General features: G+C 53.4%; 1 protein-coding gene across 4 annotated transcripts in view; it reads left to right on the forward strand.

Annotated features, from left to right (window-relative positions):
* SLC6A6 (solute carrier family 6 member 6) overlaps positions 1–22,617 on the forward strand; it is an 82,866-nt gene that overhangs the window by 35,987 nt on the left and 24,262 nt on the right. For all 4 annotated transcript variants that reach the window (XM_044252918.1, XM_044252920.1, XM_044252919.1 and 1 more), the window contains 4 exons: positions 4,163–4,402; positions 6,325–6,459; positions 7,420–7,654; positions 17,468–17,600. In XM_044252918.1, coding sequence (XP_044108853.1) covers positions 4,174–4,402; positions 6,325–6,459; positions 7,420–7,654; positions 17,468–17,600 — 732 coding nt within the window. In that variant the 5' untranslated portion in view covers positions 4,163–4,173. The remainder of the gene's footprint in view (positions 1–4,162; positions 4,403–6,324; positions 6,460–7,419; positions 7,655–17,467; positions 17,601–22,617) is intronic.

Consider the following 22,617-nt stretch of genomic DNA (forward strand, 5'->3'; position numbering starts at 1 on the left):
CAAAAAATCTGGTGGTTGTAGATTGGGGCAGAGCAAAGGAACATCCGATAGATCCACGGTGGTGTTGGCTCACATCTCAGGCACCACATGAGATCTGTGTCCAGACGTGCCAGAGCTGACCAGGTGACCTGCAGGTTGGTCCTCAGGCACAGCCAGTTCTGGCCGTGACCCCTGGAGCAGAGAGACAAGGAGAGAATTCCAGCTGGGCAAGGAGGGAGCCTTTATCCTGGAGCCTCTGTGTCAGAGCGGATTCTAATGCCGATTCTAATCGCTTCTCGCTGTAATAACCAAAGAGGAAGCTCTTAAAATGGGGAATTATGTATCATGGTCGCTACAAAATAGCCCTGGGACTGGCGCCAAGGAAAACAGCCCTTGGCGGCGGCTGACAAGGCAGCGGGCTGCTGGAACGCCGTGGGGGAAGGGGGGGTCTTGTTCCTAAGCACTTACTGCATAGTGGGGTGGGGTGACGGGGGATTCGGGGGTTTCTTCGTCAGTTCGTGGAGATGGATGGAATTACTCCAGGGAAGGTGGCGTCTGAGATGGGGACGCGCTGGCAGAGAGGTAGATGACAGAGCTGAAGGTTCAGGCACATGACCGTTACTGTCACTACCAGCTGTATGACCTCAGGAGTGTCGCTGGCCTTCCTGGGCCTTGCTGGTCTCACCCTGAGTAGAACTGAGGCCTCATGCACCCCAAGGTCAAGGTGGGCCCCGGTAATTACGGCAATAACAACAGCAATACAGCAGCTACCGTTTTTTAAAAAATTTTTTATAAACATATAATGTATTATTAGCCCCAGGGATACAGGTCTGTGAATCACCAGGTTTACACACTTCACAGCAACAGCAGCTATCATTTAAGGAGTGCTTGTTGCTTGCCAGATGCTGTTCTAAGTACTTTCCATACATCCCGGGCCCTCATTCAGTCCCATGAGATGGGCATGATTATGCCCAATTTATAGACAGGGACACTAAGGACCAGAGAGGTTGGGTAACTTGCTTGAGGACACCTAGCCAGGACGTGGCTGTCAGCTTCTAGCCCAGGGCTCAAACTCTTATTTCTACAGGGGTCAGGCTGCCACCGGAGGGCCTGGAGCACTGTGTAGGGAGCCTAAGGCGTGGGATGAACGGAAGCAGTTCAGTGTCCCAAGGAGAAGGGAGAATGGGGAGATTGGGGGCTAGGTTGCATTGAGGAGTTTGTGTTTCCTTCCAGAGTGGTGGAAGGTTGGGGGTGGGGTGCATTCTGGTCTGATTACGCTCTCGATATTGCCCTCAGCTGCTGTGCTGAGAACAGTGTTGGGGGGGGGTGCGGGTGGTAACGGTGTAGCAGTGGGGAGACTAGGAGGAGGCTGCTATGGATGCCCAGGCAAGAGCCGTCAGGGACCCCTTGATGGTTCCCCTGGCGACAGAGGGATACAGGTGGATGCTGGGAATGTACAGGAGGCAAGAGACAGAAGCCAAGGGGCTTTCTGCAGTGGGCTTACACCGGCATGAGGCTGGGTAGACACCCCAGAAAGGCTTGGAGTAAGTTCTCCTTGAGAGGGAGGTGGGATTCCTGAGCCTAGATCTGGCCTCATCGAGGCATGAGTGAGTCTTGGGTGAGGAAGGAGCCAGAGGCAGGGCTGCTGCCAGCTGTGTGTTCCCCGAGGACGTGGGGAGTGTATTTGTGGCAGAGATGTGACAGAAGGACCCATCCCTGGATGCACACCTGGATGTGACACCCCCATAATGCCAGACATGTGACAGGCCCCAGTTCTGCCCCATTTGAGTCCTGTCCCACATCCCGTCCCGGTTCTGCCACAGGCATTGGGAAGATGGGGTCCTGAGTGGAGAGGGGGCTGGAGGTGTCTCCTCATGGGAAACCAGAGCCCAGAGCAGAGGGTCTCAGGGAACTTGCTAGCACCATTCCCGGGCTTCTGCAGGGTTTTCTGAGCGCCAGTCAGGCTGAGGGCTTTCAGGGTAGCCTCAGGGAAGCAGACCCCAGCTCCTCGTGTCCTATCGGGGAAGGATTTTCGCCATTCCCAGCTGCCTGTGTGAGCAGAAGCCGGCCACTTCCCCCCTCCTCCTGGTTGACCTTGTGAAGTGCCTTGTAGCCCCAAGATCCAAGGGGAGCCTGAAAGAGCGGAACCGACCCTCTTGGTGAGGAGGTTCAGGGGTCATTCCCTGAAAAACATCTTCATCAGGAGGGACTTGAGTCCCACATCCTCCAATTATGCTCCCATCCAGCCGGCCCACAATGGGCCGCTCAGATAACCATCGGGGGCTGCACAGATTAATGCTGGAACAATGCTGGCCGCTGGGGCTATTTTTACAGTAGCCCTACGCCTGGCCGAACCCCCACGTCGCCTCGAGGGAGCAGGGCAAAGAAAGGCTATGCGGATGCCGCCGCCAGTCTGAGCTCCAGGAGACAGAGGAAGGGCTCAGCGAGCACCCGGCGGCTCCAGGAAGCCTTTTCTTGGTCTGCTCATGGCCAGATAGCGAAACAATCGGGGTCCCCCACCCCGAGCCACGGAGAGGAAGGAGGCGTGGGGGAAATGGGGATTCTGTTGAGCTTTTGTGTGTCTGCTCCTCCGAGCAAGGCCCCCATGGGCCCGGCTGCTGGGGCCAGGCCAGCCCATCCTCCCTCTGCACACCCCAGGTCCGCAGGCAGCCCCCACTGTGCCCTGCCCCAACCGCCACCTCCGCAGGGCAGGGCGCGGAAGCTGGCGTATTGGAGTTTATGCTTAGCCGCTGCTGCTTGTGGATCCCACGCTGGGCCATCCCCCCACTTCGGTTCTCCTCCTGTGCCTCAGGTTCTGGGCGTAGCAGTAGATAAGACAGGTCCTTGTCCCACAGATCCTCTGTTCTTGTCGGGCCTGGAAGACCGTTAGCAAGGAAGCAAGGATTCGAACAAGACATGGTTGGGTGGCGGTAAGCCTTTGATAAGGCAGACTCAGATCCCCACTGGAGTTGTCCTGTGAGCTGGGTGGTAAGCTGGCCCGCGTGTGCCTGGGTGATGGGTCCAGCTGATGGTTTCCTGTAAGGAGTGTGAACCTAGGGTGTCCCAATGCCCTTCGCATGTTTTGAGACAACCTAGGAATTTCCACTTGGCTCTATTATATCAGTGTCGGCCTCTAGTGTGGGTCATGAAGACAAGTGGGACCCCAGGCTGTTTGGCTACGAGTTGGTCACCTTTGTGCACAGGCTTTTTATTCTGCAGATAAAGAAGCTGAGGCTCAGAGAGGGGTGGGTAGGCCCACTAGCTGTGGCTCCCACAGTTCAGCTGTCTCCCGTGGCCCTCACCATGGGGGGGTAAAGCCCCAAAGGCAGCCTTTTCCCCAGGGCTGGGACTCACCGTGCTCAGGGGTGGGCTAAGGGTGATCCTGAACAGCTCTTGGGGGCTGAGCTCAACAGGGAGTTAGAGGGCAAGGGATCCTGGATGGTATAGGAGTTAGAACAAGCTCCAGAGAATGGGTAGAGAGGGATGGACAGATAGATTGACCTGCATTTTCCCATAAATGTGGAGATGTCACTGGTTAATGAATTGCAAATATATTTCAGAAATAGCCATTTTCCATACTTTGACGGAAGCCTCCTTTGCAAATATGGTTCCCATTCCCGCCTGAAACCCCATCCCTTAACTCTTTTTATGTTTATCCATTCTTTAGAAGCTCAGAACAAACGCCTCCTGTGGCCAGGCACTGTGCTGAGTCTTGAGTGAAATGGGAGCCATCATTTTCTAGGCAAATGTGAGATGCAGAGACAGTATCTGCTCATTGCTAGAAAATTCAGGCAGGCTGTTTTGGGGGAAGTTACCTTAGAATTGCCCGGAGTGTGTCATACTTCGTAGAGAAGATTCCAGGGTTCGGGGAGGGGGGTGTCACGCTTCTCTGCCTTCAGGTGTGGAATGAGGTGTGACATTTGGAGATGACAGGCATTGGGTCCCTGTGCTTCTGTTGGACAAGTGCCTGGGGAATGGAACCTGTCAGTTCTGACTCTTGAGGTCCCTGGTCACCCAGAGGGGTCTGAATCACGTTGTTGTCAGAGCAGTGGACAGACAGGACCCTTGCCACAGGCCTGGGATGGTCAGAGCCCACCAGCCCGTGGGTAGGTGAAGAGTTGGCCAGAGATGAGCAGGCCGTCCCTTACTGAGCACACGTTGGCCTCTGTTCTGTCCCCCACAGAAAGCGAGGACATGGCCACCAAGGAGAAGCTGCAGTGTCTGAAAGACTTTCACAAAGACATCCTGAAGCCGTCCCCGGGGAAGAGCCCAGGCACGCGGCCCGAAGATGAGGCTGAGGGGAAGCCGCCTCAGAGGGAGAAGTGGTCCAGCAAGATCGACTTTGTGCTCTCCGTGGCTGGCGGCTTCGTCGGCTTGGGCAACGTCTGGCGTTTCCCGTACCTCTGCTACAAAAATGGTGGAGGTAAGGCTGGACTGGGCAGAGAGCGGCCATCAAGGAGAGGGAGGGGCCAGACCATAGGGGCCTCTCCGTGCCCTGCTTTCCCAGGCCCCCACCTGGACCTCTATGTGCCCACCCTATCCCACACCACCTAAGAGGCCCGATGTGAGCACGATTGAGAATCAGGTGACATTCTCCTCAAGGTCTTACTGTGCAACCTTGGTTAGGTCCCTGATTCTCAGTGACCAGCTGGTTGATCCCCTTGGACGAGAGGCAGTGAGGCCAGGACCATGTTTCCCACAGATTGCCCCAGATCCATGTGCCTTTGCTTGGGCTTTTTCTAACTTAATCTGAAGGTGCTTCAAAAGCAAGCTTTGTTCCCCCCGCCCCCTACCACCCGGTAAATGGAAAACCAGTATCATTTGCCATGATAGAAAGATACCCAGGGAAAAAAAAATACAGTCGAGATATTTTTAGTTATTTTTAATTTAAAATTTTCTCCCCTTGGACTGAGATAATAATTGACGTGTAACACACGCTAGTTGAAGGTGTACAGTGTAACGGGTAGATAGACAATGTATATTGCTAAATGATCACCACAGTTATTAGTTACCACCCATCACCTCACATACTTCTGACATTTTTTTCTTGTGATGAGAGCTTGAGGTTTACGCCCATAGCAGCTTTCAGATACGTAGTAACAGCACTATGAGCTATAGTCACCATGCTGTACGTCATGTCCCTAGAACTTACACCTTGAAGTTTGTCTCTTTTGACCCCTTTGAAGATGATTGTTAAAAAACGTAAGGACTCTGTCTGGGTATTCAGTGAGTTGGCCAGTTTGGGTTTGGGTTTTGTTTTGTTGCTTTTTATGCCTGCTGAGGGTTGTGATCTAGAATCTTCTTCCTTTTGGAGGCGTCAGAGTCCAGCAGCACGTGACTGGGCGAGACCTTCTCCCTGGTGCAGGAGAGGGCTCCAAGAGACCCGGGTAGGGAGGAATGGCTCAGTGCCCATGATGGCCGCAGTCAGAGGGTCGAACGGCCGCAGGTGGCGTGCTGCAGCAGCCCAAGTTAGGAGAACCAGCTTTTGGGAAATTCTGCCTTAGAGCCTGATTTCTTTCTTTCCTTTCTTTAATTTTAAAAGATGTTTTTTATTTATTAGAGACATAGCGAGAGAGGGAACACAAGCAGGGGGAAGGGGAGAGGGAGAGGGAGAGGGAGAATCTGGCCTCCCGCCAAGCTGGGAGCCCGATACAGGGCTTGATCCGAGACCCCGGGATTATGACCTGAGCCAAAGGCAGACACTTAATGACTCAGGCACCCCATAGAGCCTGATTTCTTAACCTTTCGTAGGTCTCAGGCACCTTTGGGACTCTAATGAGTCCCAAAGCTCCCCAGAACAAAGCACAATAGCCATAGACCCAAGTTGCCCACAGTTTCAAAGGGTTTATGGACCTGCCAAAGCCATTAGCGGACATTAGGTAGGTGCGCTCACCCCAGCTCTTGGCCCTCACTCCTCCCCCTGGCTCCCACCCTTAGCTGGAGATGCCCCCCTCGTGCTTCTCATCACTGCACCCTTCCTCACTAGTTCTCTTCCTGCCCTGGGCGGGCCTGGGGAAGGACAGGTGAAGGCTTCAATGAGGAAGCCGTATTTGAGATGGATGGATGTGGGGAAGGCAGGCAGGTAGTTGGAATAGCATAAGCAAAGGCTCAGAGGCTTAAAAATCACCTGGTGCATCTGAGGGAGGTTGAGAAGGCCCACTGGAAGGGTGATGTCAGCTAGACAGATGGGCAAGGCCTGGAGAATTTTCCAGTGGGTCCAAGACTTTGGCCTCCATCCCTCCTGTCCCTCGCTCATTCTCTTGGATCTCATTGGCCAGGAGGGCTTGGAAGTGGCCCCCGTAATAGCCACAACCTGACCTTCACCCCACTCTTCTCTCTCTGCAGGTGCATTTCTTATACCATATTTTATTTTCCTGTTTGGCGGCGGCTTGCCTGTGTTTTTCCTAGAGGTAATCATAGGCCAGTACACCTCTGAAGGCGGCATCACCTGCTGGGAAAAGATCTGCCCCTTGTTCTCTGGTGAGTATGGGACAGAGGTCACTTGGGGCCTGGTGTTCATCCAGCACATTTTTATTGAGCACCTGCTCTTTGGTACATTGGAGCTTCATGCAAGTCCACTTCTTTATTTCCGTGATGCAGCTGCCCACAGGAGCTGCTCAGTCTGTCTTGGCTGTTCCCACCTGTCTGTTGAGCTTGCAGCTGCTTAGCCATGTAGTGTAGAAGAGAAGGGCTCACAATCAGGAGTCTGGATGGTTTCAAGTCCCACTTACTCCCCTTGTGTGCTTATTACTTCATAGGGCTGCTGTGAAGACAAAATGACAGAGCTACGTAAAAGTAGCTTCATACATGCTGTAAGCTCCAAACGAATTGGTAGCTTTATTATTACAACATTTAGTCCTGTGCCTGATATCTAGTATGCACCCATAAAATAATCACTATTATGCTTATAATTGGCAAGGATGGGAGGATGTGTGGTTTGTTCATTCATTCATCTGTATAAATCCATCCATCCATCCAGTACACTTTTTCCCATTAGTCAATGGATAGACCAGCCGTCGGTCTTTCCAGCTATACCCATCTACTCATCATCCATACATTCATCTACCTAACCTTTCAACCAACCACCATCCATACATCCATCAACAAATTGGATATCCATCCATCCATCCAACATCCATCCATTTGGCTGTCTCTCCAACCAACCAAAAACCATCCATCTACTCATCTGTGCACCTGGCCATCCAGTCATTGAGCTCCTCTTCCTCTATACATCCTTCCACTCACCCAGCTTATCGGACCATCCATTTTTTCACCCATCCACCCATCCATCCAGTCATCCATTCATCCTACCGATACTTGCTCGTCCTTCTGGCCCTCTGGCCCCTCTCGCCCCAGGCCTAGGGATACTGGGGTTGTGTATGTGGCCACAGTGGGTCTGGCCTCCCTCCTGATGCTCCTTTTGCTTGCCCACACCCACAGGCATCGGCTATGCCTCCATTGTGATCGTGTCCCTCCTGAACATCTACTATGTCATCATCCTGGCCTGGGCCACTTACTACTTGTTCCAGTCCTTCCAGTCGGAGCTGCCCTGGGCACACTGCAACCACAGCTGGAACACACCCCAGTGTATGGAAGACACTATGCGCAAGAACAAGAGCCTGTGGGTCACGCTGAGCGCCAGCAACTTCACCTCGCCTGTCACCGAGTTCTGGGAGTAAGGCCAGCCTCGTGGAAGGCAGGGGGGAGGATGTGGGGGGGGTGCAGAGAAGACAGCCCACTCCCTCAGCTTCTCCCCAGGAATGTGGTTGTCACTATCTTGGCATGGGTGGTGGGGTGGGGGAAAGAGGGTGCGGATCTGGAGATAAATCCATGCCTTTGGTCTCAGACAGGCCTGGAACCGAATCCAGTGCTGCCATTTTACTGGCTGTTTGACCTTTAGCAAGTCACTGCCCCTTTCTGAGCCTCAGTTTCTTTAACTGTTAGATGAGGGGAATGAATCATTTCTACACCTGTATGCAGGTATATGTATTTCTGTTGCTGCATATGATAGAGTTTTCTTAGTGTATTTTAGAAAAAATACAGTTAACCCATCAAACCTATTGCCCAGAGGAAAAATGGGTATACGAAGCTGACGTAGTTACTCAAGTGAAAAGGTGAGTCAATAGAATGAAAAATATGTATCAGTTAGCTTTTGCTGTGTAACAGTAGCCCCCAAACTTGGCTTTCAACAACGACCATTTATTTGGTTCCTGGTTCTGCTGATTGGCAGTTTAGGCTGAGCTCCACTAAGCAGTTCTTTCCTTCTTTGTGGGGCTCCTGTGTGGTTCGGGCAGCTGTAGGACATCAGGATAGCTCTTCTGGGGATTAGCTGGCTGTTGGCTGGAGGGCCAGGGGCAAACTGGTCCATGGGGCCCATCACCCAGCAGGCTAGCCTGGCTTGTTCACAGGCAGCTCAGCATTCCACACACCACAAATGGGGGAGCCTCTGTGCAGTAAAGAGTTCTTTTCAAACCTTTGTTAGCATCATTTTCACTCATGTCTCATCAGCCAAAGAAAGCCAGAGACTAACCCAGATTTAGGAGGTTGGGGGGAGAGGCTCTGTCTCTTAGGAGAGGAATGGAGAACTGTGGGTCTTTCTACAGTTGACCATGATGATGTCAGCATCTGTGGGAGTATAGATGTAGGACAGACATCAGGAAGGCGGAATGTGGAGACCTGATGTTTGGGTAACTCTTAGCTGACATACAGGGGAGTCCATCGAACATAGTGCATAGAGGCCAATCGCAAAAGCATTTGTGCGTTACTTTTCCTTGCTCGTCATGAGTTGAACTTGGGGTTCAGCACCTGGGTATGGTCCCAATGATCCCAGTGATGAGGTCGAGAGCCAGGGGCAGGAAACAGTATTAAGGATGGGAGGGAGTGGTCCCCTCATCGTCACTTGGGTCAGCTTTGCAGCTCCCGAGGTTCTTCCCTACCTCCAAGAACTCGGCCCGGAAATGGACCCATAGGAGAGGGGGTGGCCTGCCCCCTGGTCCTAGCCATGCTTGAGGGCCCAGGGCCGGGAAATTGTAGGCAAACAATGGTCAGGTGGGGGTTCAATCTAGGGGGTTTCTGTCCCTGTCATTGAGCCTGAGGTCAATGCTCACAAGTCCCTGGGTTGGCTTGAACAGGGGCTTGCTCTTGGTGTGTACATATTTTCCACCCACAGACAAAGAGCACGTACAAGAACATTCATTACCCTCTCCGTGCCACACCCTCTGGAGAGCTGAGTTTATAGACAAAGAAGTGTGGGCACCTCATTCTTCTCACTTGAATGGGTCCTGAAACCACAGCCCTGTCTGTCCTAGGCTGTTCCTGGCACGGCCTGATCACCCTCAGCCCACCCCGCCCAGGACACTGCACCCAACCAGCCACTTGGGTCCTTCCTGAGACCTTACTGCCTCGGGCCTGGGTGGGCTTGCCTGGGCTTGAAACCTTGGGCCCTCACTTCTAACTTCACCAGGCGCTGTTGCCCCTCTGGGCCCTGGTGACCTCACCTGTGCTTGGGGAGATCTTCACACTGCCCTCCTGGCCTTGTGGTGCTGCCCTACCTGAACGAGACTGAGCATGACCAACCCTGAGAAGCTGCTTGAGAAATGTGGGCCATTGTTACTGTTAAGTGCCCTCATAGTGGATCCAGCTGCCCTCTAGGGACATTTAATTCAGGTCATCTGACCTTCAGAGAGACTAAGGAGTGGCCCCTTGTAAATGCCCTTGCCCTCCCCCTCCACCCCCGCCATTGCAAATGGGGCTGTCCTGGCTCATCTCTGCTCTCACAGGCCTGAGGGCTCTAGGGAAGGGGTTCCCATGAACCACGAGATCCTCAGGCGATCCGGTTTTTCTCCATGCCTTCTCGCCTATCTGTCCCCTACATTCAACCCTCCTGAGGATCCTCCAGCTCTGCCTTCCAGAATCCCCATTCTGAGCTCCCAGGCTACCATTACTGGCCTGAATGCCCTGAAGACAGGATTTATCTTTGAAAACAGGCAGCTTCCCAGGGCCCACAGGATCCGGATGGGCTTCTCAGCCCACAGAATGCTGGCTGCCTGCCTGCCTCCTACTCCAGCCTTTGGGTCTTAGCCAAGTTTTGTAAGCCCACCTGAACATCCACAAATAACTTGCCATCTTTTTGGAACCCTGAGGAAGACCAGGGTCCACAGAGTAGGAGCCTGGAATGCAGGCTTAGTTGAGGAGACCAGGCGCGTCACCTGCATGAGCAGAGGCTGAAGCCAGTGAGTGGGCCAGGGTCTTCAATGTGGGGCAGCCCTGGACCAGGTGCTGCAGGTGAGAAGGGCCTGGTCCCTGGCCTTCCAGAGCCTTCCCTTCTCTTGGGACATGAAAAAGGGAGAAGGAAAGAGAACTAACATGGAATAACCAGCTCCCATGAGCTTTGTGCCTGGGACTGATCCCTCTTCATTGGCATTTCATCTTTCCAGGGGCCCTTCAAGTAGGAAAGTACATGGGAATCCTCCCAAACTCCTGCCCACCTCAAATCTCACATCCAGTTCCCAGATGCTCTGGGCTCTCCCTTTCAAGTACACCCAAAGTTTGACTCCTCTCCCCACTTACACTACAGCCCACCCCCACACACACACCCTCAGCATCACTCCCCCAGGCCCCAGCACTGGACTCTTCTCCCCTGCCTTGCCCTTGCAGCTGAATCCAAACATGGCATTTTTCAGCTCAGAACCCTCTTGTGGCTTTCCCCATACTATGATCTCACTCAGCCAGTGGGGATTCAGTGAAGAGTGTTTCAACACAATGAGTGCTCACTGGATGCTGATTGTTCTCATGAATTCTGTGTCCACATCCATATGGTTGTGTAGCCTGGTACAGCAAGTTAACTACCCTCTGTGGCCTAGTTTCTTCATCTGCAAATGGAAGGGCCATAGGAGCTGGGCTTTGAGGCATTAATAGGAGCTCACTAGGCTGAAAAGGAGAGCAAAAAGACATTGTGGGAGGAAGAACAGCCCACACAGAGGTATGGCATTCTGAACACATGCAAGTGTTTGGGGACCGTAAGTCATGAGTCTGGCCAGAGGATAAGACACATGGGGCCAGGAGAAGCTTTGAGGCCTTGAATGTTAGCCTGGTAAGTTTGAGTTTTGTTCTCCAGAGGGGGAGCCATGGAAGGTAGACAGGAAGGTGAGTGACATGACAATCTGCTTTCTTGCTACTGCTCGAGGAACACACTAGTGGGAGAGAAAATAGGACATACATTAAGCACCAGCAGTATACAGAGCCTCAGAGGGTTCAACCATCAATGGGTCTGGGTTCCCTTTGAGGTGAAACAGCTTACAGGATTTCCCCCCAGAATAGCCACTGACCCTCTAGTGCCCAGCTCTGGGGTTTCTATTAGGAGAGGCTTGCCAGGACATTATTGAGGTGTCATTGACTAGCACCAGGTTAGGCAGCAGAGCAGTAAGGATACTTGCAAAAGGCTGCTCTCTACATCCCTCAAGCCAGAGCCCAGCCCCAGCCATTGTTTCTGTCCACTTCTCACCTGTAGCAGACGTGTAAGTCCTTCAGGTGGACCAATGGCCGACGGGTGTTTGGGAACTCTTGGGAATCAGAATAACAAGGTGCTGTGAAAGCTGAGACTTCCTTATAGCCCCGTGGACAGGGAAGGAATTTGCTGATCATCCCTGCCAGCTGCTCTCCCCCTCTCTCATTTTACTAGCTGAGAAAGAGTATGGGTGATGTCCAGTTCCCTTAGAGCAGGGACACTGCCTCTGGCCCCCACACGTCCCCGCTGCATGGCCTCAGGGCAGTCACCTCCTCTCTGAACCTTGAGGTCACAGTCTGGCACAAGTTAAAGAGTGACATGCTAAGGATAGGGCCTCCAGTCATGGCTTATTGGGTATGACACTGAGGGCCAGAGAGGTTAAGTGACTTGCCTAAGGTTACACAAGCAGCTAGATAGGAGAGGGCTGCCAGCCCTCATCTCTGACATTGGGGTCTGTGTCCCCACCAGCCACAGGTCCACGGTCACAGGTAACACTGTGCCGTGTGTGTGACCTACTCTCAGGTCACAGGGGGTCCCCTCTTGGCATGGTTCCCCCCACCACAACACCCACCCCATCTGTAACGCTAAAGCACCATTGTCAGCAAGAGCCAGTGAGATGACCTCTTCCAGAGCCCTGTGAAAGCCACCGGGGCCCCCGGAGATAGTCATTTCACACTGGCTTTATAATTCGACTCAGAGTTGCTCTGATGGAAAACAGAGCTTGTGCCCCTGGTTAACCTCATCCTGCTGGTCCCTCCTCTGGGGTCCTCACTCTATCCTAAGGGTCCTGCTTCACCCCAGCCCTGGAAGACAGGCGGGGCCAGATCTGGCCCCATGCCCTCCATCAGGCCGGAGCCATGCCTTCCTCCCTGGTTCCTCCCGAGCCCCCCCGGGAGCTCAGCACGTATCATTAGACTTTATTAGAATCAAAGAAATGAGTCATATTTGCAAACAAGCCGTGCTCAGCCAATCTTCCCCTGCAGCTGTCGGAAGGAGGAGGCGGTGGAGAAAGCCTTGTGTGGCCCCATGCTCAGGGCGGACGGGCTCTTTTATAATTGTTGCCTCCGCCAGTCTCCAGGGAAGAGCCAGGGCCAATAAATGGCTGGCCGGCAGTCAAAAGGAAACGATTTGGCCCACTCGGAGGACGTATTTACATCTCTGAGTGCTGGCTGGACGGCAGCGGGGCGGCCGACTCACAACAGACGTCCAGGCGACTCTTTTTTGGATCCCACCCTGGAATGAATCATTACTATTCTTGGACAAGAATGCAGCTCACCTCTGGGTCTCCTCCCTCTGGATGAGCAGTGTCAGGAAGCTTGGGATGCTGGGAGCCCTCGTGAAGGGCAGCATAGGACCAGGCACACGGGTGGCTGGTCCCCAAGGTGGCATCAGAAAAAGGGATTCAGGCCCAGGGCTGCTGCTGTTGTTTTTTTTTTTTTTTTTAGTCTGGGTCATTTCAGGTGAATTCCTGAACCTCTCTGGCCTCAGTTTCCCCATCAACCAAATGGGTATGATTCATTTACTCCGTTAATGTCTGTTGAACTCCTCCTCTGCGCCAGCCACTGTTCTGGATCCAGCAGTGATCAGACACGGGCCCAGCCTCCAAAGGAGATGGCATTCTAGTAAGACCAATGGACATTAAATGGATGGCCCAAATAAAATTGTAATAGAAAAGCAGTGATAAATAATGAAAAGCGAAGCCAGGGCAGGGGAAGGGGAGTGACTATACGATGGCCAGGAAAGGCTGCCCTGGCGAAGTAACATTTGAACAGGGACCTGAAATGACGCAGGGAGGTGGTTGTCATGTCATATAACAAGTGACTGACAAACTTTTCAAAGGTCCTAAAGCAGGAATGTGCTCAGTCTTTTCAGAAGACACTGTGGCTGAAGGGGCCCTGTGGGCGATGAGGTTGGAGATGGGACCAGCATCCATGAACTTGTCCCGTTGATACACCTGTGGTCCCAGTGTCATTAATGGGTCTGAATGGTAAGAGTATTTGGTCGCCTTACTCGGGGAGGCCAGAAGGGATAGGGCAAGTTAGGAGGGCCTCTTAGCCAGGTAGGTAGGAGCCATGGGAGGATGTGGAATGGTGGAGTGGTGTCCACCTGACTTGGGTCTGGACAGATTCTCTCTTGATGAGAGCAGACCTGGGGGGGAGGGTGACCGTGGAGGCAGGAAGACAAGTAGGAAGGCCACTGAAAAAGCTCTGGGAAGCAGAAGGGTCCATAGAAGAATGGTGGCAGTGCTGGGGACATGTGGCTGAATTTGGGGTACCATGCAGTCTCCTGGGGTGGTTAAGAGACCGCTGAGGGGCAGTGCACTATGGCTGTTCTCTGGGGCACAGCACTCTACAGTTTATTGAGCCCTCTCACCACCACGGGAAGGCCCAGCAGATCCCTGTCCGCCGCTCTGTGGCTGAGGCCCTGGGAGTCCCACACGGGAGGGACCTGTGGAGGGTCTCTCATACGTGGTCCTTTCAAAAAAGGATTCGGATGGCCCCACACTCTCCAACCTCCACGGCTACCCAGAGCTATCTTTGGAAAGGATGTCCGTCATTTTGGCCCCAAGCCCACGTTGGGCTCTGTTTTGACAACCCCTGACTGATGAGACACATTCATTCCATTCCTAGAACGTCTGTATGGCCCATTACAAACATTTTCAAGACTTTTAAATAATTTTTATAAAGGTGCTATTAAAAACATTGAATCATTCATCTAAAAACATCAAACATCCAAAGAGAAAAACATTCAAGTACAAAAAAACGATACCCAAGGCCAAGTGCATTCCCCTCCCCCGCGTCCCCACCACCAGGTCCCCCTCCCCACGGGCAGCAGCGTCTAGTGTGTCCTGCCAAAAATAGTCTGTGCGCATTCAAGCACAAATGTACATCCACCCCCTTCCCTTTTTAACACAATAGGGCGCATGCCATAAGCCCCGTTCACCTTGCTTTGTTCACTTACTTTATCTGCAGGATATATCGTTTCTTATCTGCTCACTGGGAGCTTTCCCACTGTCTCACAGGCCCTGCGGCACTGGAGTTCACCTTGTGTCTTCTCTGTGCTGCTGAGCCCCTACTGATGGCCACTTGGGTGGTTTCCAATCTGTTGCTCCTATAGACCGTGCTGTATTGAATAGCTTGGGGTGGTCCCTGTCGTTGGCCACAGGTGCAAGGGTAATTATGGGAGAGAGGCTCGGGCATGGAGTATGGCTGGGTCAAAGAGAACATTCCTTATGGTGCCACCAAGAGGCATCATGAACTCCTACAAGAAGATGGCCACCGGCCTTGGAGACTCGGTTTCCCAGCTTCCGGAGCTGGTCGGCTGCCCAGAGCCAGCCTGCCATCTGTCATAGGCACCACTGGTTTACCCTGCACAGGGGTAGGAGGAGGCTTTAGAAAGGGTGTCCGTGAACCGACCTTGCTTGGTGTGGTCACACAGGGAAGGGAAGAGCTCAGGCTCTGGGGTTTCAAGCTTCTCAGCTGACTTACCCAGAGGAGACAAGAAAAGGCTGGGGACCTTCTCAGCATGAGCTGAGCATCTACTGTGTGCCTGTCTGTGAGATCCTTGTTCTCAGGCTGTCTGGAGGCTGGTAGGCAGGCCAGACATACCTGAAGGTGACATCTGGTGTGAGGGGATGGCTGGAGAGACAGACGGGGACTCCAGTCAGTTGTGTGCAGAGCAGCGGGAAAGGCTTCCCTGGCAGCATGAGGACGGTGTAGCTGGCATTGCAGCGGGCCCAAAGGTGTGGAGGTGGAAAGTACTCTCCCTGACGCTGCCCATTCACAAGGAAGCCTTGGGCCGCTGCCCAGCATGCCCTGGGCCTTCATTGAAGGCGCTGAGCTCGGTAGGCTGCGCAGGGAAGGGCTTTTTGTTCTAAAGCAGCTGCAGCCGCCAGATCCACGTGCTTGGCAGGGCCCCAGCCGGGATGCGGTTGGCTGACAGCCTGCCTCAGGGGATGCCCCCTGGCTTGAGGCTTCAGGGGACCCTGGCCCATAGCAGGAGCTGGGCAGATTGTTTTTAAGGTTTCAGTGTTACTCTGTCTGCTTATTGGAGGAGCAGTGCAGGGCAGTCTGCAGAGCACAGGCTTTTGGAGTCTGACAGGCTTGGGTGTAGGGTGGCAGCCTTGCCACCCGCTGGCTGTGTGTCTGTGGGCAGTTGAAGCTTTCTTGCCTCGGTTTTCCCCATCTGTAAAATGGGGCAAATGACCTCTAGTCCTTGGATCAGATGATAAGTTGGAAAGGCCTTGTGGACCTTCTGAGCACACACCATCAGAGGTGTCAAAGGGGAGCTCCTTAATGTCCGGGTTCTCACCAAAAACAAGGACAGGAATACTGCCCCTTTTTGAGGTGAACGGAAATACTTCATGACTTGGTTCTGAGTGCTGTGTGAACTTGCTGGTATCCTCAGGTGAGTCCTTGGTTCATTCACTCAGCAGGTATCTTTTGAGACCCTACTATGTGCTGTGCGCTGTTCTAGGTGCTGGGAGCACAACAGTGGCCCAAAGAAATGGCCTCGCTTTGGATGCCACTTGAGATGGGGATCTTGGATTTATTCAAGGTCCTTATGTTGAAGCTTCTGCGGGGTGGGGATGGGGTGGAGTGGGGAAAGGCAAAACAATGAAGTATCCTGGCCCAGCAGGCCTTCTGACATCCAGCGCCCTGACCACAACTGGCTGGAAGCTAGGGAATGGTCTGGAATGCATTCCTAGGCAGTGGCCTGGGGGCAGGAGCTGTTATCTCTGTTTTACAGGGCGCACAAAGTCACGCCCCCTCTCTGCCTCTCTTGCTGGTGTGTGGCCTCCAAACCAGGAGCTGACTTTGGTTAGAAGGAATCCCGACTTTTCATACACAGGGAGCACAAGCTCCCTGTCTCCCATGATCAGCAGCCTGGGGAGCCAGGGGAACGTGGGACCCTGATGTCCCTGCGGCTGGATGCCCCTGTCCTTAGTCACTGCTGCAGTATCCGCTCTGGGACAATGGGGACAGGGTCTTGGCATTGAGTTTTGCGGCTTCTGGCTGATAGCACCCGGTGCAACCCCACCCCGACTTCAGATGGCATCAGCCCCTCAGGGACGTGTGTGAGTAGGTGCTCTCACACATCTTCTGCAGGTCAGTGAGGTTCTCGGACTCCACAGACCCAGCCTCTGCTGTGTGATGCTGGGCCAGGCCATCAAGCCTTCTCACTGTCTCCCTGCCTCTTCTCAAGACCTTCATAACCCTGCAGAGTTGGGGCGAGGAGGCTCACTGCTCAGGTGCTAGATGCTGATCTGGGCATCTCGAGGCCAGGACGGGAGTGAGTGCTAAGGGTTACCCAATGCTGGCTGCATCCCAGACCTTGTCGTTGGTACTTCATGTGGGTTTTCTCTTAACAGCGATCCCTGTAAAGAGGTGGGTAGGTGCTCTGCAGCCATATACAGAACAAACACTTTGCCCTCTTGAGGCTTACATTTTCATGGATATTCAGATATGAAACAGGGGTGAATAATAAAAGAGGGGTGGGACAGAGAGTTGGGTAATTATCCCCATTTCACAAACAAGGAGATTTAGGTCCAGGAAGTCGGGTAACTAACCCAAAGTCCTAGACTTTCACATGGTAGCGCTAAGTTTGAACCCAGTGTTTAGCCCACAGTGGACACTGAAGAAGGGTCTGCTGAGAATCGATCACATGGGAATTAGTACGCATTTAACAGATGAGGAAACTGAGGCATAGAGATGTGCTTAACTTGCCCGAGGTCCGACTGGGTTGAACCCAGGTTCACCTGACATAGGAGTCTCAATCTGTCCCCTTTGTTGACTTCTCCATACCCCTGTGATCTGGGTGAGTGCTGTGTCAGAGACCCCTGGGGATTCCAGGGCTTGGAAAGGCGAGGGGGCTTGTGGAAACACACCCAAGCCAGGGTTTCAATCCTCGCCGGTTGGAGCCCTGGCCTAAGCTCTCTGTGTCCCTGGGCCCAACCTGACTTGTGGCTCTGTTTTCTTGAAGGCGCAACGTGCTGAGCTTGTCTTCTGGAATCGACGACCCTGGCTCCTTAAAGTGGGACCTTGCTCTCTGCCTCCTCCTGGTCTGGCTGGTCTGCTTCTTCTGCATCTGGAAGGGCGTCAAGTCCACAGGGAAAGTGAGTTGTGCGTCCATCCCTCCCCTGCCTCAGCAGAGAGTCTCCCCACCCCCCAGACCCTCCTGCTTGAAACCAGCCCAGCCCAAAGAGCCCAAGTATGTTGCTAAAGCAGTCCTCTGAAAGAAAATAAGGCCCTGATCTGTGGCATTTGCCCACATCCTGGTGTATATACTCCCACCATGTCTGATTTCACATTCCCAGTAGTTTAACTAGTTCACAGAATTCCTGAAAGTCAGATGGTGGGCTCTCTGGGGCCTGCGTAAGCTCCCTACACTCCTGGTTCCCATATCCAGGTGTTGCCAGTGCAGATTTAGCAAATAACAAACAGGGGTGTTGATAAGTTAACAGGTAGCAAGGTGAGTTTATTGTTAATTACCAGCAGTTCACCCCAAACACAGAACCTTGCTTTGCAAAGTGTGCCCCGACTGGCAGCTTCAGCGTCCCCCACAGACTTGTTAGAAATGCAGACCCATGGGCTTGCCCCACACTTGGAGAATCAGAACCCACGTCCGAACGGTATGGAGTTTGGTTGCAAAGTCTGGTTAACCAAATTATCGTACAACTAACACTTCGGCTGGAAATGAAGATGTTAGTTATGAAGGAAAACTTCTCACTGATGATTAAGTTACTTGCTCAAAACCAAGATGTTAGTTGTTAACCAGACCGTTAGCCATTGCTGAAATATTTGCAGCTGATTTAATAGGTTACATGAAGACCAGAATGTTGGCTATTAACCAGGGTGGTAGCTGATTATTAAAATGTTAGCTTACAGTTGGGGTTGTAAGTGTAACTGGTATATTTCCAATAATGAAAAGGACAGCCTGTAACTAAAAGACTGGTAAGTTAGAGCTGAACAGTTACCTGATAAGCAGGACGCTGGCCAGTATCGTGGTCATGGTCACTGTGATGACAAGGCAGTGCAGAGGGGTCTGGGGGGATCACTGCAGTGGGGCTCTAGGCCAGAGAAGGAGTTGGCTGACCTGTCTTTATATGAACCCCACCTATCATTTCCTCCTATATCTTGCATCTTGACAGGGGAACATCCCTTTAAGGTCTAGAAGCCCCCAAAGGTCTAAAGAGTAAGTTAAGGTGGCATTTGAGGTACTGTGGTGGGCAGGGGGTGACATCTCCCGGAGAAGGGGCCTTTTTGCTGCCCTGGAATTGACATTAAGGACCGTGCTCTCCCCAGATGAAGAGCCCCTTGAAGTGAAGTTGTAGATCAGAACAGATCCCAGCATTTACTTAAGGGCAAGATCTGGGTCCCCAGGAGAGCAGAAGCAGAATGGGGACAATTCTGGAGCAGGGCCCTAAAACCCAGTCTGGAAAGGAATCAGGTCAGGGTGACGTTATATTGCACTGGGACAGGCAGGAACAGGGCCCCTTGAGCAATCCCCACAGGCGCCTTGGGGTGCTCCTTCACCCCTTTACCCCCTTCACTCCTCCTCTCTCTTATGCCCAAAGCATTTCCTTACCACCTTTGTTCAAATGAGGAGGGAGCTGATCTGGGAGAGGTGAAGTGGCTTGTTCAAGGGCACTCCCTCCCCTCAAAGCCCTGGCTTTCTCTTATGCAGAATGGGTGGAGGTGAAGGCTCTAATAAGGTATGTGGTGCCCCCAGCACCAATGCTTGGCACAGACAGACAGTGCTGTAAACACCCATCCTGTCTTCACTGTGCTCTCCTATTTCCCCACATGGAGGTGAGTTTTTCTGGAAGTTTCTATGGAGCACTTGTCCCCAGCTGTGCTGGAGACATGATCGTTTCCTGATGTACTCATACATTTTGAGCCTCTACTACCTGTCAGGTACTGTTGTAGGAATAGAGCCAGGGGATACGCTGGGTGTCCACAGACAGACAGAAGTCTCTATGATCCGGGAGCTGAGAGATTTGTTGGTTGCAACAAGGTGAATGTGTAAAATACATGGGAGTCAGTGGGGACTGAAGAGTAACGTGGCGAGGGAGAACAGAAAGTTCTGGGTTACGCTTTTTTTTTTTAATTTTTTAAAAGATTTTACTTATTTATTTGATAGAGAGAGATCACAAATAGGCAGAGAGACAGGCAGAGAGAGAGGGAGGAGGAAGCAGGCTCCCTGCCAAGCAGAGAGCCGGATGTGGGACTCGATCAGAGGACCCTGAGATCATGACCTGAGCCGAAGGCAGAGGCTTAACCCACTGAGCCACCCAGGTGCCCTGGGATGCACTTTTAAATGGGGTGGCCAGGCAGGCTCACCAAGGAGGGTAACTTTGGGACACAGAGTTGAAGGAAGTAAAGGGTAAGCCATGTGGCTCTCTGGAGGAGAAAATATTCCAGGGAGAACAGCCAATGCAAAGGCCCTGAGGTATATCAGACCCAGACCTATGGAAGAGCCCCCAGTCTGATGGAGGAAGCTGTGGTTTCCGAGAAAGAGCGGGCAACCTTTGAGATACAATGGTGCGGGGAGGGGGGCAGGAGTTTAGAATCAAATGAAAATGTAGAGGGTACTGGGCTGCAACTGTGGCCAGTTGAAGACGTGACTTGACAGAGGTCCCCCTACCCAACCCCGCCCCTGGAGACAATCTCCTCCTCACGCTCCAGGCCCCTGAGGAGCAGGCATGGCTCCCAGAACAATAGCAGAGCGCGGGCCAGCCCAGAGAAGCCAAGACAAACACAGTAAGGCTCTGTGGACTTCCTTGAGCTCCATGGCCGGCCTGCCCGCCCGCCTGCCACCCGCTGCCAGCCATGGCTTTCAGCCCTGGCCGCAGACCAGGTTCACGGCCGCCGTGGGGGCTGGGTCCACGGGCAGCAGGACGGACCTTATCCTGGCCCTGGCCCTGGCCCCGGCCCCGCTTCAGTGGCTGATGCTGGTCCAGCGGGGGGTGGATGGAGGAAGAGTCTGGATAGCTCAGGACCCAAGTTCAAGTCACTTGGCCTTTCTGAGCCTCGGTTCCCTTTTTTTGTAATTGTTATCATTCCAAGGGTCTGAATATGCCAGGGCTTCATTCATTCAACAAAGAGCGAGAATGGCGGCAAAGGCTATGTTGCACATGCGCGCCATGCCCCGTTCTTGGGGCTGTCGATCACCGCTCGTTCCGTCAGCCTCACATCCAGAGGTGTCCGTGGCCAGGCTGGGATTTGAACCCAGGCAGACCAGCTCCCCACCTGGGTGTCCTGCATCCTGCATTCCTTCCCCACCTAATCATCACTTGCTGCCTGCACTCTTCCTCAGCTAGCCGGCCGGTAGGGCATGAAGCTAGGAAGGTGCCAAGTCCAGACCATCACATGGGAAGTTAAGTGCTGGGGACCCAAAGGGGAGTACCTTCGCTGATGTGACCACAGACGTGCCCTGAGGCTGCACCCCCAACTCTTCTGCCCCATACGTGAAAACAAACCCGGGGTGGGGGTGGCCAGTCAGAGTCGGACCTCGTTTGGGACTCAGTTTTGCTCCCACAAGCTGCATGAGTTTGGGAATGAACCCTTCCTTCTCTGAGCCTTGGTTTCCCCTTATGTGAAAGGAGTTGGTGATTCCCCCTCTGACACACACAAGGCTGCCATGAAGACCCTTGGGCCCTGCCTAGATGCTGGGCACAGATATGTGGCCCCACCTCTAGGAGCCTCCATCTCTGGAATAAGTGACCCCTACTGCCCAGGCCTTTATCCCCAAAAGGAAGTTCAGGGCGGCGGGAGACTAACCCGTCTCCCTCATGCCTTGTGGACCACTCTCCCCGCCATCCTGAGGGGAACGAGAAAGAATTGTCCTTGCAAGTTTCCAGGGCAGTTGGGCCACAGGGCTTTTGGGTCATGGGCTCAGAGGAACCACAGAGGCTTGCCAGTAAGAATGGAAAAATACCACGTCCCGTGGCAAGGCCTGCTGGGCCACCACCAGAGGCCCACTGGCGGCGGCTGGCACCAGCCTCTCCCAGGAAGATCCCGGGGGAGTCACGGAAAAGTTGAGAATGGCTCTCAGGGGCTTGTCCTCAGAGCAGCAGAATTTGCAAAACAAGGGTGTCTTTCCAAAGAGACGGATGAGGTGGTGTGACTAGGCAAGGCTGTGTGAGCAGGAGGGGCTGTCCTGTCCTGGATCAGGGGATGGACTGTGGTAACACACACACACACACACCAAAGACACAGGACTCCGAAGCCAGCGGGCCGAGGTCATATCCCACCTCGGCCACCCATTCCCTCTGTGACCCCAGGGCCCCTGATGTCACCTCGGGGGGCCTGTTTTCTCCTCTGGAAAATGCAGTTAATCCTTTTCCCTACCCCATCAGGTTGCTGTGTGGGTTAAATGAGTTACTACACCTAAAGCTCTTAGCCTATACCTGGCACACAACAAGTGCTCCTTAAGTGCTTGTTAAACAGATTTGATACATGAAAACAAGGGAAGCCACCCCCATCCCGGGTGGTTTCCTGTGTCCCTGACACAAAGACCTCTGGCCAGAGCCCGGTTGCCCAGCCCAGTGGGGCCTGGCTGGCTTTGAAGTGGCCGCCCTCTGGGGACAGCCTGCTGTCAGCAGTTAATTGTTTGTGGGCCTCTGGGTGTGGTTTGCAGCAGGGCCCAGAGGTGGGAACCGGTGGGGGGCCTGTCTGCAGGAAGGGAGGAGCAGCTTGTGGGGGCACATGCTGATTTTTCTTTCACCCCGTCTCTGGCTTCCTGACCTGTTCCCACCCTCCACGCCTGCCACCTTGCCCTTGGGAAGTTGGGAGGGTTCTCTGCCTCAGGGGAAGATTGGGGGGCTGGGGAAACTGAGGCCCAGATGGAGAAAAGTCGTCAGGGCTGGGGGAGGAGCAGCAGAGGCAGACGTAGGGCCGGCCCTTTAGCCTAATGGGAGCGGCAGGAGAATCCTCCCTGCTTAAGTGTCTTGAGGCTGGCAGATGAGGGTAGCCCTTTATTTTCCTCCTCAGACAGGTGGGAGCTGAGGCCAAACCGCCAGCTGGGAGGTGGCAGAGGTGGGATCCAAACCCCAGCCTGGGTGACCCCTAGCGGGTCTTCCCTGACTCTCTCTCTCTCCCCCTGGAGTGGCAGAGCTGGATGGAACGTCA

The sequence above is a fragment of the Neovison vison genome, chromosome 6 (assembly GCF_020171115.1).
Source record: "Neovison vison isolate M4711 chromosome 6, ASM_NN_V1, whole genome shotgun sequence".
In the NCBI taxonomy this organism is placed as follows: domain Eukaryota; kingdom Metazoa; phylum Chordata; class Mammalia; order Carnivora; family Mustelidae; genus Neogale; species Neogale vison.